Source organism: Doryrhamphus excisus, linkage group LG2 (genome assembly GCF_037039965.1).
Source record: "Doryrhamphus excisus strain RoL-2023G ecotype Guam linkage group LG2, RoL_Dexc_Guam_v1.1, whole genome shotgun sequence".
In the NCBI taxonomy this organism is placed as follows: Eukaryota; Metazoa; Chordata; class Actinopteri; order Syngnathiformes; family Syngnathidae; genus Doryrhamphus; species Doryrhamphus excisus.
In genome coordinates this window covers 13,564,370-13,583,331 of record NC_136358.1, presented here as the reverse complement: position 1 = coordinate 13,583,331, position 18,962 = coordinate 13,564,370, and the positions used below count along the sequence as shown (strand labels likewise).

Below are 18,962 nucleotides of genomic sequence, written 5' to 3'. Positions count from 1 at the left end.
TGAATGACTGTGTTCATGCAAGACGTTTCTAGAGTGCTCATTGGTTGGATTCTGCAGAAACACTAGGAACTGTCTGTCAACAGGCCCTATTGGAGTACCACTGATAATTTGCATGTGTTCACACGAACAGAGCAAAAATGCACACTAGGAAAACAAACTGGTGCTGTGTTGGTAATATGTTGCATAACACACACACGGTGAGCTGGATCAGCAGCAGACGTTTGGATGTCAGTGGGAGCCTACAAATAGCTGCAGTCATCACAAGTGATGAATGCGGTAAACAATAGTGACTTGCGAGGAGGGTTAGGTTCAAATCCAAGAATATAATGTGATAAGTGGAACACAGCTCGGCTTCAATTCACTGTGCCAGTTACGCTGTTAGTATTACAAGTCTGAGAAAGTTTTGAAAAGATTAAATCAATGTGAGGGTTGTAATGGTTGCTCTGCAGACCCTGATAGTGTACGCTTGCACATTTGTGTCTCCCCGTATAAATGTCACGGACATAAATCCAGTTGTAAAAATCATCCGATATGCTTGTAGCTTCAAGGAATAAAAGCATTCCAGAAAATATGGGTTTGTCCGCCTTTCCAGATGTTTATTGCACGAACAGTGGCCATTGTTTTATTGTGTGTGTGACTTTGGCAACACAGGACAAAAATAATGCATCCTTCTTTAATTTGGACAAGTTTATGTTGTTTTGTTTGTGTGTGTGTGTGTGTGGGGGGGGGGCGGGGGGGGTTCAGATCAGGGGATGTTGTACATCGTCTATTGTTTCCAATTTTTGCCTGCTTGTAAGCCCCTTTGAGGCTATTTTATGATTAACGGCTATACATGATGTATAAATAAACTTGACTTGATTGTGTTTGTTGGTAAGCTAAATCATGCATGCCAACTCTGAATGGGCCGTAATGGCTCCATGGCAATTACCAGTACATTTGGGCCAGAATTGTCCTCCGCAGACCCTGCGAGGGCCAGATTGTATTTTTTAGCCTGCATCAGTGTTAACAAGACTCATACTTTAGCTAACAGGGAAAGCCTAGAGTCCCAAGAACAGCACCACCCATCGATACGTAAAGATCAGCTGCATCAACATTGATGTTTAGTATGAACGTGCAGGCTACAGTGCAGGCTCAGACTACAGGGGTAGGGTGTATTGATGTGTGTATTTTACAGCTTAGTTCCAACATAGTAGCGTTTACTACATGCATGTAATAACAGTAATAATAATAGTAGTATACCAAATTTAGTGTTGATTCTGCAAAATCTCATGCTAGTATTGCACAGAACTGAACTGTGTTGCTAGTAAATCTGACATGAAGGGTTACATTTTACATTTTGGGGTTTAATACCAGAGTCATTTTGTCAAATTTTTACTTTTTTTTCAATTTTCTTTTGTGTGCAGGAGTAGCAGCGTTAACATACACAAAAATGTGGGTGTTCTTTTTTTCCCACAACAGTACAGTAATCCCTCGTTTTGTTTGTTTCTTTCGGCTTTTTCCCCCTATTACGGGGTCGCCACAGCAAATCTTTTTGATCCGCATACTGATTAACGCTACTAAATTGATTCCAAAACAGACTGCGATAAGTGAATTTCCGTGAAGTATGATACCTCATTTATAAATGTAATATAGACAATCTTTTTACAACCTTTAATTATGTTTTTTTAACATTAGAGCCCTAGAGCCATGAAACAGCTCCATTAGCCAGCTTTAGACTCGTATGCTACTATACCAGCCATAATTAGGTAAAATAAGACATATTAGACATAAACAAACATGATATAGACTCACACATTAGCACTGGGAGCACTTCTTGTTCAAGACGTTACTTACTGGGTGGCTATTGCCTCATCAATGTAACATTACTGACACCTAGTGACCCGTTTAGAATACCACATATCAATGCAATGTCTTTCAATGAGCCTTCTGAATGCCTTATATTTGTATTTTCATTCATTTAGTCATTTTTATGCTTGGAAATGCTTTATTTAGCCAAAAAATATGTAACATTTGCTTAAATATGCAGTTTTTTTTAACTAATAACAGCAATGATTTATTAATGATTTATTAATATATTTGTGAAAAAACATGATAGACTGACGTGACAAGGGGTTATTTTATGCCAACAGGAGTTTCTTGCAGGTTCTGTGATAGTGTACAGAAGAAGCATTCGCAGGTTAGGGCCAAAAATACTATTTGGACACTTACTTTATAATGGCAGAAGAAATTATAACATGACAAGCGCTGTCAAGCATTTACAACAATGCCATTCTGCCAAAACACACATATTTAACATTACCATTTCAGCTCAGCGACAACATCTCCTAACATTCACATCCAATTATCTACATACACTATGGGAGAAAACCCAAGGCCCCATCTGACCCGACCTAGCCCCAATGAAGAAGTCACAGGTTGGCGTCACCATCAGATATTAATAGAAGGCACGAAAATATCTCTTTCTGTGATCACATTCACAAAATAGTTATCAACCGTTGCTCTGTCTTCATTTTGAGGTGAGTCATGTGTGCTCAGTTAGGCACACTGGGTTTCCATCAGACTACCTCAGGGCAGCTGTGGCTACAGACGTAAATTACCACCACCAGTGGTAACTGCTCACTGAGGCGTGAATGGATAACGGATTCACTTCATTTGGAAATGCTTTGGGTGAATCATTTAATACATTATTATCTTTCTGTCCCCAAAATAAAGTCCTGACGGTCAAACATTTCCAAACAAACAATTCAAGCATTTTTAACGAATTATCTTTCCTCATTGACACTCTTTGGGACGTCCTGGGTCTTTGGCCACTGTTCCAGTTGATTTTCAAGTGGCCGTGGACCATTAAATACTACCAACATACACACAGAAGAGAAAAAGGAAGGTCAAAGCCACTGTTGAGCCTTACAAGTCTATTCTTGTGTTAGTGATTCAATTAGGCTTGACGCTGGATTAACATCTCCTGAACTCTGAGGGTGATTTAGTTTGGTTTATAGTACTGAATCACTCACTGTACTCTACTCTTACTAACACACAACTTGTCAGTCATTCAATGCCTTATTGAGTGAGGAAACCACTGTTAGGTTGGAGAGTTGAGGTGGTGGTATGAATGTATAACTCTGTCATAGCAGAAAACTGATCTTACAGAAATGTAGGAAATTGCTCAAATCCGTGCCATTTTGGTGCATTCTTGTGAACGCTTTCAGATGTCAGGCATAATGAAAGCCATATTTTCATAATAAGACCAGCCAGAGAATGTATCTGCATCCCTGCTTTGGTATTGAAACATTCCACTCACATAAAGAACTTAAAATTCCGTCAGTAAACACCTACAGCGTGGTGCCAAGGTTGGTATGGTTCAGTTATTAGGCGAGATCCAAACATGATGATCATCCGTCTCTGCAGTTGAAACTTTTTTTAGGTGAATCATATGCGCTCAATGAGACCGCTGCTTCCGGCTCCTTCGATTGATATCTAGGTCTGAGTGGTCAGGGTCCACAATGAACAATGCCTTTTAAAAACAAGGGGAAAATGGGAGATTTGATCAAATCTGGAGAACTGTTTTGCTCCCCAGTGTTGATATCAAATGAGCAGTTCCAAGAGTTGGGTGGTCTGTTTGTCAGGACAAAGCTCTGAACAAATACATTATATTAATGATCAGATTAATCTTTAGTGACATTTTAACCATTAACTGTTGATGCTGTGGTGCATCATTTGTCCAACTCATCTCAAAACACTGAATTTTAACACTCAAACATTCAAACACATCAGTCGGATAAATCCTAAAAAAAAAAAAACAACAGCAACATCCCAGCTCCAAAGAATAAACAACATGTTCCCTAGACAGAATGCTGTGGGCAGTCCTGTTGTGTCTGACTGGTTTGTTGCATAAGGGATTTAGCCACATGAATCATATTGTCTTGTTCCATTGTCTTTGACATTGACACTGGGCCAAATACTCCAACAGGGTCTTGCATCATAGCTGGCTGGACTCATTACATTGTAGGCTCGGGTGAACACAACCTACAGTTGGCAATATTTGCAAGGCAGTTAGTGTCCAAACTGTTTATTTTGTGTGTGTCATGGAACAAAAGCAGTTGTCTGTGTAGCATTATAGAGTGTGCATACAGGGGGCGGGGTTGCTAATAGTCGTTTCCCACCACAATCAGTATGGAGGACCAAAACTGCCAAAATAATAAATAAATAAATAAAAGTGGAAATAAAAACAAAAATGAAAAAAAAATAAAAAAATTAAATACAAAAAAATTAATATAAATGGAAATAAAAAATATATACATAAATAAATAAAAGCAAAAATAAATACAAAAATAAAAAACAAGATTCAAAAATTAAAAATAAATACAAAACTAAATGTAGAAATAAATACAAAAATAAATATATAAATAAATACAAAAATAAATATATAAATAGAATTACATATCAATAAATAAATAAGAGCACTCTGCTCTCATATGTATTTATTTCATGCAGCAGACAATGTCAGCTTGAAATGCAGAAGGAAAAACTATTCAAATGAGGGGGCGGTCCTAAGTGTGTCTTGGGTTGAACTGTTCGCCTATTGGTTGATCGACATGTGAGTGCGAAAATCGACTAGGTATGCCTGCAAACGGCCACAGCAAGAGGAAGTATACAGGGAGAAAAGTATACATTTACCGGGACAATAATGGCGGGGTCCACCAGGAAGTCGGTGTCCGAGCTTCTCAGGGACGCTGCCAATCGTTTGGATGATTTGGAGCGTGGTAAGTATGAAACAGCTGATGTGTTACGCTTTTACTTAATCACATGTCGATCAACCAATAGGCGAACAGTTCAACCCAAGACACACTTAGGACCGCCCCCTCATTTGAATAGTTTTTCCTTCTGCATTTCAGGCTGACATTGTCTGCAGCATGAAATAAATACATATGAGAGCAGAGAGCTTTTATTTATTTATTGATATGTAATTCTATTTATATATTTATTTTTGTATTTATTTCTACATTTATTTTTGTATTTATTTTTAATTTTTGAATCTTGTTTTTTATTTTTGTATTTATTTTTGCTTTTATTTATTTATTTATTTATTTATGTATATATTTTTTTATTTTTGTTTTTATTTCCATTTATATTAATTTTTTTGTATTTAATTTGTGATTTTTTTTTCATTTTTGTTTTTATTTTCACTTTTATTTATTTATTTATTTATTTATTTATTATTTTGGCAGTTTTGGTCCTCCATAAATCAGTGGGTGTGCTGAGTTTTTGAAACACTGGTAGTCCCGCAAAAAACTTGTATTAACCACATTACCGATGCTGTCGAAAACTAAAATGCTAAAGCTACTTAACATTGACAGACGCCTTGAAGTAACCTCTTTTCTTGAGAAACATCGGGCTGGCCAGTCTCTTCTCCTGAATTGGATTCGGGATTCAACACATATGTTTAAGGTATGGTAAAAGTGGACATAGGTGCAGATTCTGGAAGATCTCGAAAGCTTTCTGTGCTGGTTATTGTGTGTAGCTGCTCTATAGGAGTCCACAAGTCAATATTGTACTACTTTAGCCATTGTTTAGAAATATACTAGTCTGAAATGAAAAATTACTGTTGTACGTCAGCGGTTCTACCATCTCATTAAAGATCCTTTTTATGGTTTAAATTTAAATTCAATTACAAGTTGATGTTTTTACTACGTTTATTGACAATATGAATGATTTCCTTTTTTGTTACATCAACGATGTCTATGAAGGCTGCATTGATCCAGTTCTTGAACATTTTAATTTTGACTTAAGTGTTCCATATAAACAACATTTTTACAGATTACAATCATCATACTAAAATGTCATCAATTGCAAATGTTGTTGTTTGGAAACAGAAACAGGCGCACTGTTTGGCCATGTAATAACCATGACAGCGTACCATTTTTTATTTCTGGGAGTAATTTTTGTCAAAAAACAAATCCTACGAAAACCAGGGTGTATGAAAATCAAGGTTGTATTTGGGTGAGTAAAAGCTTTGGCGGGCTGTATATGTTTACCCTGGGGCCTCATAGCCTACAGCCCCCCAAATGAAAAGCTTTGGCTCACATACTGATGTGTAAGTATGCAAAGGGATAGAATGTGTGCAGTTTCCACAAAAGGGATTATGTAAATTAACACCACAAAGTAGACCTTTGAGACAATTCATTATTTTTATCTGCATGCTACGCCACTGTATTATGCACAGTTCTAATTTCTCCATCCGCCTTTTAATCTTTCCTGAGCTGTCCAAAACATTTGGTGGAGTTTAGTGTGTGTTGATAAATTATCATTAGGAGGATAAAAACTTGGCAGGAAAAAGAGACACAGACGTGACCTTATGCGTGACATTCTCTCCATGCAGTATCCATTCCGTGTGCAAACATCTGGAGTCCACTGGACAGTATTACTGCTCAGACGTCGCTGTGGGTGATTTTTTGGTTTGGCACACTGTCCTTTAAGCTCTGTCACTAAGCACCACTGCATGCATTATCACTGGGGGTCTCCATGTTCAATGTAACACTATAAAGTTCAAATAGCTTAATTCACATTATAATATCAACACTATATTATCTATTGGATGAATGGTTAGCGTGCAGGCCTCACAGCTAGGAGATCCAAGTTCGATTCCACCCTCAGCCATCTCTGTGTAGAGTTTGCTTGTTCTCCCCGTGCATGCGTGGGTTTTCTCTGCGTACTCCGGTTTCCTCACACATTCCAAAAACATGCTAGGTTGGCTAATTGGCCACTCCAAATTGTCCATAGGTATGAATGTGAGTGTGAATGGTTGTTTGTCTATATGTTCCCTGTGATTGGCTGGTGACCAGTCCAGGGTGTACCCCACCTCTTGCCCACAGACAGCTGGAATAGGCTCCAGCAACCCCCCCCCCCCCCCCCGACCCTTGCGAGGATAAGCGGATAAGAAAATGAATTAATGAATGAATGCAGTTTTAAATACGGAGTACTGTACTGTTGGTGATGTTTCATACAAGCAAATATTCAAATCCAATACTGTAAAGAATGGGTAAAATAATAAAACGGATGATTTAAAACTATTTTTTACAGTTCACAACTCATTAGCCCCAAAAGGCCATGCAGTGTGGCCAATTACTTCTCCAGTGTGTCTTTTATTTGGACTCTAAAGTTTAAAGTATTTCCACTTAAGGCTTCAGAAGAGGCAGTAGAATAAAGTAAACATACCACTGCTGCCGAGTGCATGCCTGCGCTCCTCTCTTTTCCTCTAGCTGCACACAACAATTAATAACAATTTACTTGACAGGTACATCCTTACCTTTATAGCTTGGCAGCCATGACAGAAGTTAAATCGCTTGCACCTTATCTGTCTGACCAAGTGTGGAAGATCAACCTCCCTCAGCTGAGCGACGAGAGGTCAAGTACACCAGTGCCAATATTAGTTTTATATAGACATTTTCTTTATGGAGTGGTCATTAGAAACTGCAGTACAATGTGATCAATGGATGCATAGTATAGTAATAGCATAGTAATATGTCCTTATTAGGGGTGGAATGGTACATGTAACCAGATTTTTTGGTACGCTACAGAAGCCAAGTGTGTAACTGCCTCATGATATATCACGCCTCTATCTATATTGCCAAGCCAGAGCTTGAAAATCCTCTTCAGTCATTTAGGAACGCTCGGCCTCCCTGGTGAAATACGGTACACATAAACAGAAAGACAAAGACAAGTGGATAGGACAAAAGCAGCGTGCTGCCATTGTTCAGTAGAGATGGGGAACAGGGCTACAGCTGGAACAATCACTGCTGCCAAGTTACAAATAAAAACGAAGAATTCACATCATTCTAACTATTACTGTCTGCATCCTAGTACTGTTTCATTAGAAAAATAAAATGTTTTGATTGGAAATGTGTTGAGGCCTCTATGTGCATGAGAACAGAAAAAAATAATGGGGACAGCCACATATACAATACTCACACACACACAAACACACACAAGTTGGCAGGTGGTCAAATCCACATTTGGCTTTGAATCACAAACACCAAGTGCTTGAATTTACCTACAAATAGATACACAAGAGAGTTCACCGGGGAATCACGTCACATATAAAGACATTGTACTTGGATTAAATAGAAGATATTTTGTCACGAGCGGGCTTCACCCCCTTGTGACAGCTCTCTTAGTTTCCTTCTTTGCCTCTGTTCTGGTTTCCATGCCCTTATTTTGTTAACCACTTCCTTTGTTGTTCTCTTCCGTTTTCCTTACCCCTGCTCTTTTCACACACCTGCTTCTAATTTCATTATCCCTATTTAGTTCAGGTGCGTGCTCTTTCTGTTGTGGTTTCATTGTGAATAGTCTTTGCTTTGTAGCGGTTGTTGTGTTTTCCTGCTGCTGCCATTTTTTGCATTAAACTACCTTTTATTTGCACTTTTGGTCCTGCTCTCTGCATCCTGGGGTCGTATCGCAACACCGCCAAGCGCAACCGTGACATATTTGTCTGCGTCAAGACAGATGAACAAAATATGTGGTTATATGAGGCAGACAATGATAATCCGCACACACACTTACACAATTTAAATTGCTGCCTTACATTATTTAGTTTGAATTAACATTGTCTAGGCTGCACGGCGGAAGAGTGGGTTAGCACGCAGGCCTCAGAGCGAATTCCACCCTCGGCCATCTCTGTGTGGAATTTGCATGTTCTCCCCGTGCATGCGTGGGTTTTCTCCGGGTACTCCGGTTTCCTCCCACATTCCAAAAACATGCTAGGTTAATTAGCGACTTCAAATTGTCCATAGGTATGAATGTGAGTGTGAATGGTTGTTTGGCTATATGTGCTCTGTGATTGGCTGGCGACCAGTCCAGGGTGTGACAGTTCCAGTACCCCAGCGACCCTCGTGAACATAAGCGGTAGAAAATGAATGACTGAATGAATAACACTGTCTAAAAAAAAAGTACTATCACTGCAATGTAGAGGTAGAAGTTTTATCGACCTTGTGTTCTCCATACACAAACACGGATAACACCAGTGACACCAATTGATCTCTTGGAGTTGAATGTCATCCATCATTGACACAAAACAGCAAACGATGTAAAGTAGCAATGAAGGCAATCCGTCATCACACTCACTCACTGTGGAAACAAGTCTGAATGATTAACTCACAAGTCAAACGTTCAGCTCTGACATATATCATATACAGTACTACCTTATACAGTGGATCCCCTCACATCTTCCATTCAGCATTCATGTCACCACAAGTGATTATATAACAAGATGAAGCAATTTCAACTGTCAAAATTGCGTGTGAAATGCTGAAGGTGCAATGCTATAGAAATGGTTGAATATGGAAATGTAGAATGACTGTAGAAATAGTTTGGAAGATGAGCTGAAGCTGGACTGAAATGCTGTGGAAATGTATGAATGTTGAAATGTAGAATGCACAGATATTTTACAAGATGGGCTGGGGTGCACCTGTGGCACCTACAGGCATCCAAGATGGCTATCCAAATTGTTCATTCTCAGGGCAATTAATCGATCACAACTGGACTGTTAAGGTTGTTCTAGAAGACAAAGTCAGACACACACACCAGTCAGACTAGAAAGAACAGCTCGAGTCTGAGAACTTGCTGCAAGATCCAATCTATTTACCTATTTACCCTCTAAAGGTGGAGGCATGGCCAGAAAGGAATGTTTTGGCTCTTGTCAAGAGGTGTGAACTGATGATCGTCAGGGTACAATGGAGTGGGGTCTCTGCCCACTGATGGTGGTCGTTTGGACGGTACCACCTTCGTGGTACATTCATCGCTCTGATTAGCGCTAGCTTCTCAACCTTAATGTCGATGGCATTAAGAATAGACTGAATAGTGCCGCCTCTGAACTGCAGCTAGACGAGAGTCTGAAGATTATATCAATTCATATTAAAAGGAAATATTTATTTGCAAGTATTTTTAATAAAGTATTCACTGTGTATCTATGCAGCTTTAAAAGCTATAAATATTGTGTTTTATATATATATTATATATATATTATATATATAATATATATATTATATATATATATGTTTTATATATATTTTTTTATTGGCTCTTATGTATATCCGATAAGTTTACAGTGATGCACATTGTTGTCTTGTTTGAATGAGTTACTTCAGCAAAAACATTGCCTTTTAATCAATCATTTAAAACAAATCCCAGACTTCCGTGGTCAATGCAACTTTATACCAAATCAAACCTACCTATCAAAATACAATTCAAAACGGAGTTTCTGGATATAATGTTGACAAAACTTTTTTTCCCCAAAAAGTCCCAAACATCCTCTTCCACAGCCTGAAATAAAAGGGTAGGCTTGCTTGGAGCTTATAACAGATACCTAAAGAACAGCCTCATCAAGCCCCGGCTTGTTCCAAAACGTCTGTTTCACACATTAATGACAGCAAAAGAAGGCGGAGAGGCAAAAAACAACTTGTACTACGAAACTGCTACCTTCATCTATTTAACAAGTGCTTTGATGTATCCATTGCACATCCATAAAAATGCCTATTTTTGACACTCAAAGCCCGAGAAGCTTGTGGTCAATGGGTAGTCTGAGCTTACAAGCTCTTTTGTACGAGTGTGTGTGTGCGGCTCAACAAGGGACAGCTGGACTGGCCCTAGATAATATGAAATTAATTCAATATTCATGAAAATAATGGTTATTCCATTGTAATGTTCTTAGGTACATGTATAATGTTTTATTCTGCGGTATTATGCTTTATTATCACATATTCATAAACTATTACAGACTTGAGAGTGAATGAGATGTGAAATCGCATTTTTTTACAACCTCCAGATTGTGTCATCCGACTTTGGCCATTGTACTGCTTTACTTGCATGTTGGTCTTGCTTCATTTATTTAGCCTTTATAAATACATCTTCCCAACTGCTGTGGAATTATTATTGCCAACTAAAAGGCTTGGTTCACTGGCAATGCCAGAAAAATGCCAGAACATTGAACCAGTACTAATTAAGAGCATAATAAAAAACAACAAACAAACACATGAAGTACTGTGGTGGTGCAAGACAAAAGCCCAGCATTCCAGTTACACCAGTTTATTTTGGACCACTAAACCATCTGATTGTCACATGAAAAATCACATAAATTGTCCTTGAGCAACTCTCAGACTCTGGGTGGTTTTCTTGTAAACATGCTTATTGTTTGTCTTTAAGTGTGTGAGTGACAGGTTTGTAATAGCTTCAGATTCAATCGGGACTGTATACTGGCTTGTAGTAAGGATGGTATCTGCTGTTGCCATGGTAATCCTGCATCACCATCACCGGCGGTTGTGTTGTGAGCTAACTTTCCTGTTCAGAGTCGTGTCCGGTGCTTGTTTATTTTAGACTAAAGTCATCAGATAAAGATTATTTGACATCATTTGAATTTTCAATGTATTTCCTTTGCACATTCATGCGGTTAAGTGAATGTAGTCCTGTGTTTTGGTTTTAGAAAGCAATGACAAATTACAGTCTCTAATTAAACTAACATGCATATTTTTGGAATGTGTGGCCAACATTAAGGCACTCTGCTCAACGTAATCATCGAGATGCTGCCATGTGGGCGGTTTATGGAAATAATGTTGCCAAAAAGCCTCAAAAAAGCCAAAGAAAAAGCAAAACATAAAAAAAGTTACTCCTCTGACGCTTGCGGAGCTGAAGTCTTGCAAAATTGGAGACGTCACTTTCCGGGAACACGACTTTTCAAATATCTGACCTTTTGTGAATATGAGGAATTCTCTTCTACTCCCTGAGGCTTCAGATACTTCTCCATGCCCATACCTGTCGCTCGAGTCATTTACTGTATTTACCCAATTCACTCTTAAAAAAAAGCAATAGGAGGTGATGTTATGATGACAATTCATATCACTGTCCGACATTATGCTCCTCAGAGTGTGGCATACTCGTTTCTTTTGAGCAAACAGTGCACATAGCTCTAGAATGTTAAGTTTATAAAGGAAAAAAAGCCCTCATGTGGACACATGACAAATGCAACTTGTCCATATTCAAGTTTTTCACATTTGCCTGAAGTCAAATATGTTCTTACAATCTCTGAATGGACATAATATGTAACCACAGGGTGCAATAAATCGTACTGACAAATGAGTGTGTTGTCCATTCCAAACCTAACTGCAATTTGTTTTGCTCTCTATGCACTACATGTGCAAAGAAGTGTGAGCGCCCTGTAGGGTGAAACCTTGGTTATTTTTTATTTTATTTATTTTTCATTTCATCATATTTATAACCATTGCATTAATTCTTCCTGTCTCTCGTATTTAACCTACCGTACTAAACAGTGGTTACTGTGTTTTTTGGCTGTTTGCTGCTTTATGTGCCCTTGGAGACAAATAAAGTTTTGAATTGAATTGGGCTGTAATGCTGCAGTCACATTTTAACAGCAACATCATGCATCAGGTTAGCCTATTTGTTGAAGATAAACTAAATTATCAGACTTGCAGCCTCCACATTTGTAGCACATTTTTCTGATATTTGATACACAAGCAAACTGGTCAACAAGTACTGTATATGATGACTGACTAAGAACAAGGTGTGTCAGAGCCTTGAATTGTTTTTTACTAGTCTATGCTACTGTTTCATCATGCAATGCCTTATATTTTGGTACAAACAGGGTTTCCTAAAGAGAAAGTAGCAATGACTCTCCCCCAAGGGTTTCGCTTGTAGCCATATTCATTCATAACAGGAACTAGCATGTGTTGTTGAAAACCTCAGCGGAACAACAAAAAAACCAGGAGCATTATGATGCCGTCTAGGAATCAAACCTGGCAACCACAACACAAGTGAAAATGACTCCCTCTGTCTGTCGTTGCAGATCTTACAGGTGAATCTAGTGATGTCCATCCTGCTCTATGTGATGGTCCTTGTGTACCTCTATGGTATCCAAGCAACCAACATGGACAACAGTCGCCAGGGGCAACAGCAGCGGCAGCAGCAACAGCAGCAGCAACCGCCCGGTCCTGACCCTTTAAACTCACTCATCATCCAGCTGCTCCAGGCGGACCTGACCAGGGGGAAGAACCGGGGGAACCAGAGCCACCAGGGGAAAAGCAAAGACACCAAACCACAGGACACGCTGCCGTCTCTCCTCAGTGCCAATATGCCTCTGGAGGAGCAGCAGGATGCTGAGCAGTGGGGGGCAGCGGGCCGCAGTGGCGAAAGCAGCGAGAATGTGGGCGAACAGCAGCTGATGGTGTTGAACACAGACCTTCTGAGGCAGCACAAGCGCTTTAATTCACCTCGAGTGCTGCTGAGTGACAGACCGCCACTGCAACCGCCACCGTTGTACCTGGCTGACGATTTTGTGAATGGCGGGCTGGAGGGTGAAACATCCGGAAACAAGACCCGGAAGAAGCGCTACACAGAGCACAAGAGCTATCGTGGGGAATATTCCGTGTGTGACAGTGAGAGCCAGTGGGTGACGGATAAAACTCAAGCGGTGGACACAAGGGGGAACCATGTCACTGTTTTGGACAAGATCAAAACCAGCGCAACGCAGGATATCAAACAATACTTTTATGAGACACGCTGTCGGACGCCTCGACCCTTTAAGGGAGGCTGCAGAGGAATCGATGATAAGAACTGGAACTCGCAGTGTAAGACGACACAAACTTACGTTCGAGCGCTAACGCAGGTTCGCAATTCAGTGGGCTGGAGGTGGATACGCATAGATACTTCCTGTGTTTGCGCACTGTCCAGGAAACGTCACAGGACGTAAGAAAACAACCCAAGGGGGACCTCCATCACCTGGAATTCCTGTCATGGAGTCTATTTCCAGATCAACCGCTCTCCGACACCGGAATATGCACCTGAGTGGTGATATAAAATGACACTTCTACTGAAGAATATGTGGGTCCATTTCAATATTTCATGCTGTTTTGGAAGAACTTGTTTCAGACAGGGTGTGAAGGGGAACTGTATATATAAATTATTTAAATTATATGAAATGCATGTAGTTTATACATGTTTGTCTAAATATATATGTACGAGTATATTTGTGTTATTTATTGAACCAATGAACAAAAAGCTCTATAAAAAAATTTTAATTGGATATTCTGAGAATACAAGGCCGAACTGGGCTGCAAAGGTGCTTCACACAGACTTATTATGTGCCTTGACCAGTGTGGCTGCATAGGAAAGTCATTTACACACACCATCCACCAGCAATAATCACTACAATAACAATAACTAACAATGACAAAGCATACGAGGCAATTAGGCATGCACAGTTCCAGCATAATACAAAAATTGGACAAACCCAAACTTTGTCCGATCAACATTGATGCCCCTCATCCTGACAGGTTTACTCGAAACTGGTATCATGAGCAATATATTCTGCTTAGTAAAAATATAAACGACAAATGCAATGTTTGAAAATATTTCATGGACCAAAACATGATACTGTATATTGGTTGTCCACAGACTGGTGAGAGCATGTACTGTATTACATTTCGTCATCACCAGTTCCTTGAAAACCTGTTTGGTTTGCAAACAAAAATAAACAAAAAAAGTTGAATGGAAAGTTCTTGCTTCAATGTGAAAAGAAGTGTCTTTTAAAGCATTGGGTTGTTTTCAGCTTCTACTGATCAAAATTTTAAGACCAATGGAACATTTGTACCATTGGCACTGTTTTGCACGGTTTTAAGTAGAGCTTCAAAATGCAAAACCAAGAAATGGGAAATAATGACGACGATATTTTTTTGATATACCACTTGACTTTTTTGTTCCATAACCCTCAGGATCTTTGATAGTTTAAAATGATGCGTCCAACCTCAGCAGTAATGGTGCGTAGCGAGAAGCCTTTTTAATGACCGCACTGAAAGAGAAAGATTTTTTTCTTTTGCCATCAAGAGATCATAACAGTGGAAATAATACAGATAATTACACTGAATCCATTTTTTCCAAGATTTTGGCTTTTAAAACTTTTTTTAAAAAACTTTTTTTTTTAACTTTTGATTATAAATTCTTGCAATTTTTCAACTGGTCTTAAAATTTTAAATCAGGAGTGTATGTAATATAATTGTGTCCAGTCATCCGTCTTTCTGTTAATAAAAGACAGTAAAAATGGGCATATTTCAGACAAAGTGGCAAATGGTGAATTAATTTGAAAACTATGATTAATCTGATTAAACCCTTTGACAGCCTTGAAAATTACCCAAATGTTCCAATTTATGCCTCCGACAAGGCGAGGTCTAGGAAGTCATCCGAGGCAGCGGCAGAGGCAGAATTTGCCATCTCTAATGACCCAGGGTCTTACAAAGGGGCAAAGCTGACTTAAGAAGATGTGCATACATGCCGAGCTGGGATTTAAGGCTGTAATCTCCTATTCTAAAGAGGAGCTTATCATTTGCCAGGCTGCAGAAGAGAGAAGATCAGCAATGTGTTCGATGTACTGACCAAATTACTGCGTGTCCGTAGTCGGGCTTCAGGGTAAAGTTGGACAGAATTTAGCTATGACAATGCTAAATGAAATATAGTGCAAAGCTTAGTACACAATACACAGTATTGTTGCTTTGCATACTTTTACAAATAGGATGAGATGTTAATTCTACATTTTTTCAACACAATCATACAATACTGCACGGAACAAACTCGTCCATTTGGTCTGTACTGCATCGTTCTGCGAAATTAAGTGACCGCGCGTTGCTGACTCACAATCTGTGCATTTTGCAACTGCAAAATAGCTCACCATGTAGACAAAGGCAGTGATGATAGAATATTAAATGCTAATGATAAATGATAAATGCGTTGTCCCTGGCCCTTTTTATTACAATGTGGTTATTATTGTGGTCATTGTTTGTAATGGTGGAAAACTGCAAAACAATTGACTGCATATTTCTTTCCATTTCGGTTTTGCAACTGATGAAGTACAAAATGAAGTGCAACTTATTTGGATATTGGTCAGTGAAGCCTGGAGAAAGTGGAATCACTCCGAAAGACCAAAATGTTAAACCGTGCAGATCAATTACATGCAAGGGTGAAAACACGTACCCTCATTTTAAGAGTCAACTCAATTCAGTGTTGATTCTGTCTGGTACCCTAACCTGTTAAAATAAGCTTCTACAGGGAAACAAATATACCCTTAACACCAAGATGAAGCTTGCCCGGGTGTTAGAGTCTTAACTTACATCCCCATTGCATGCTTGACAAGCGAGAAAAGGCAGTGGATTATAGGATTCTTTCAGCATTGGATAGCTGCACTCTGACAGACATGGGTATAAAAGAGGCCTTGCTCAGGTTTTGGCCTCCTACGGGAGGCAGAGTGGGGATTGTGTATCTTGGACAAGAACAGTCCATGGGGTTCATGGTGTCCCATAGCCTGCTGGAAGCCTGATGGTCAAAGGTCACATGTGTTTACAAATGGGAGGATGACACCGAGGCTAAGAAGCGACACGCTTTGGCAACGGACCACCAAGCTCGGCATACTGTTAAATTAACAGTGAAACAGTGAAAACTCGGTATAATGAATCTGTTCTATCAGCCCCAATCACCAATTTTGTAAGGCCAGACTTTTGTGTGAAGAAGATAGCTCAATCCAAAATGCTAATTCGCCTCAAGATAAGAGATTCCGAGAGCGTCCAAGAGACTGACGGAAACATGAGGCTGTTCAATTGCAACATTGAAGATGTTGACTTGAGTGGTTTTATTTCCCAGGTGGAGGAGGTGGACGGCAATGAATGATGACTAAACATCCCATTTTACAACATGGACACCTGCAGCCTACATACTGTGTGTACAAAGGGAACCTTTTTTGCTAATCTTTGGCCCTTTGTTCGGAGTTGTGGACTCTTATTGAGCAGCTACACATGATAACCCACACAGAAAGCTTTCTAGATCTTCCAGAATCTGCAACGATTCCAGCTGTTTTTCCTTGGCTTTCCAAAACTGTCTGTATTAAGTTAGTCCACCCACGACCTGCCTTCGGGCACGCCCACTCCTCTGCGATCGGTCCCACACACCCATAAAAGGAAGTCACCAGCTGGAATCTATAGTCCGGGAATTAAGGTAACTTTAAAAAGAGTGGATGGTCACTTGAACTTTACTGTAAACCTCAGCAGCCGGTACAATCTTCATCATTACACACACTGGACCAGATGACTTTGTGTGTCTGTGCAACTCGTTCTCCCTGCAACCTGTGTTAAAAGGTTCCACCTTTGCATTACTATCTGATAGTAACAGATGCTACAGTGGCAATTTGAAACAACTTCTTCCTTTAAGTCAATAGTGTTTCTCACCTTCTTGGCACTTGCAAATGTCTTTGGTGTCAAAATGGCTTATTTAAAAACAAAAAAAAAAAAAAAAGCAGGCCGAACCCCACTTGACCACTGTGTAAAAACAATGTTAATGTCAATTATCAATTTATCTTTTAAATGTATTGCAAATTGCTTTCCTGCATATAACACTATATTCTCTATAAAATATGTTTCTTGTTCATATTTCTGGTTGTCTGGAACAGATAAATTAAAAGAAATGAAGTTCAGCTGTTCTTCTAAGTTACATATATTATATTGTATTCCTTTTCACAACCTAATCATTATCGTTCATGGACTTTTATGCTGCATGAGAAGACTGTCGAACCTGTATCTGCTCCATCTACCATACTTGAGACTTTCAGCAGATTAAGAAGTGCTTTAGAAGGCCAGGAACTCAACATCGGATATTCCAGATATCAGCTTTGAAGGATCCTCTAATACCATGTTTTTACACTCCCAGAATAAAAGTCCTAATATGGTCCTCAAGAAGGCCAACCATCACTTCTAGCCAAAAATAGGCAATTTCACATGAAGTCTATGCTATGTCTTCTGGCTTCTGCAATAATGTAGGGTATTTGAGTATCTATCCAAGCATCAGAGAGACAGCATCAAACCTATCTGAAGTATATAAAGGGTCTCAGAGATCCTCCACAATTGTTCCGAACAGCTTTAAAGGGTGGGGGAAGGTTAGCGGGGGTGCATTTATGATGGACGCTGGCAGTAGTTGAGTGAAGCGGGCCCACGTTTAATTAGGTGACAATGGAAGGCCTGTGCAGCCGACGGAGGGGCGAGACCGTCCTGGTGCGCGCGCAAACACATTGGGGGATAAGGAGAAGAGGAAAAGGACGAGAAGGTTTGCGGAGATGATTTGCAGATGTGAGGCCATCGTGTTAACATCTGGAGCTGGATGCACCATTGACCACCCACTGTGTCTTCTCAATGTATGTGTGCATGCCTGTGGAGGTGTTGAAGAGGCAAAACATATGGGTTAAATAGTTTCATAAACATTCAGTCATTTGATACTGCTGTGTAAGTAAATATGAAATTGTCTTTAAGTTAGTGTGCCATGCAAACAACAAAAGGACTGTTCTAAACAACAGTTTTTCAAAATTGTATTAAGACTATATATCGCTTCTTATAAATTGATGATGTACAAGATGAATATAAGATATCTGCACGATGTAACGTGTTTTCTAAGAGTTCAATACCAATGGAAGTTTGGTTTCTGTTGGAATTGTAAATGACTGTGTTATTGTACCTCTGCAGACCACTGACTCCTGAAAAGAAGCAAACTGACACCAGTGCAATTCAAGGAGGCCTCCTGCCTGAATTTAAGTGATTTGGACGGATGCATGCAGCTTATAACCATTAAGAGCCTGACCTTGGAACTGACAATTCAGTCCATTTAAATTGCTAATACTTATATTTTACTTGAAAATACATATACGCCATAAAATATAAGGACACCCGTCCAGACAAGATACAGTAGATTTTGTTTCAAACTTTTCATGTATGCTTTGAAATCCTCTCGGGATGTACATTATTCTCTTTTCTGTCTGGCAAGAAAGGTGGCCCCAGTTTGAGCAGCTGCACCCGACTCATGTAAAAAGTAGCCACATTTCCTCATGATAAGTGACCCATGTCAGATTAAACATGTGCATTTGGGGCCGGAGATCT

The 18,962-nt window shown here is 39.5% G+C and overlaps 1 protein-coding gene across 1 annotated transcript in view; it reads left to right on the top strand.

Annotated features, from left to right (window-relative positions):
- Positions 1-18,962, top strand: part of ntf3 (neurotrophin 3) — a 28,195-nt gene extending 9,233 nt beyond the window's left edge. The window contains exon 2 of the mRNA XM_058077374.2: positions 12,848-18,962. Coding sequence (XP_057933357.1) covers positions 12,848-13,750 — 903 coding nt within the window. The 3' untranslated portion in view covers positions 13,751-18,962. The remainder of the gene's footprint in view (positions 1-12,847) is intronic.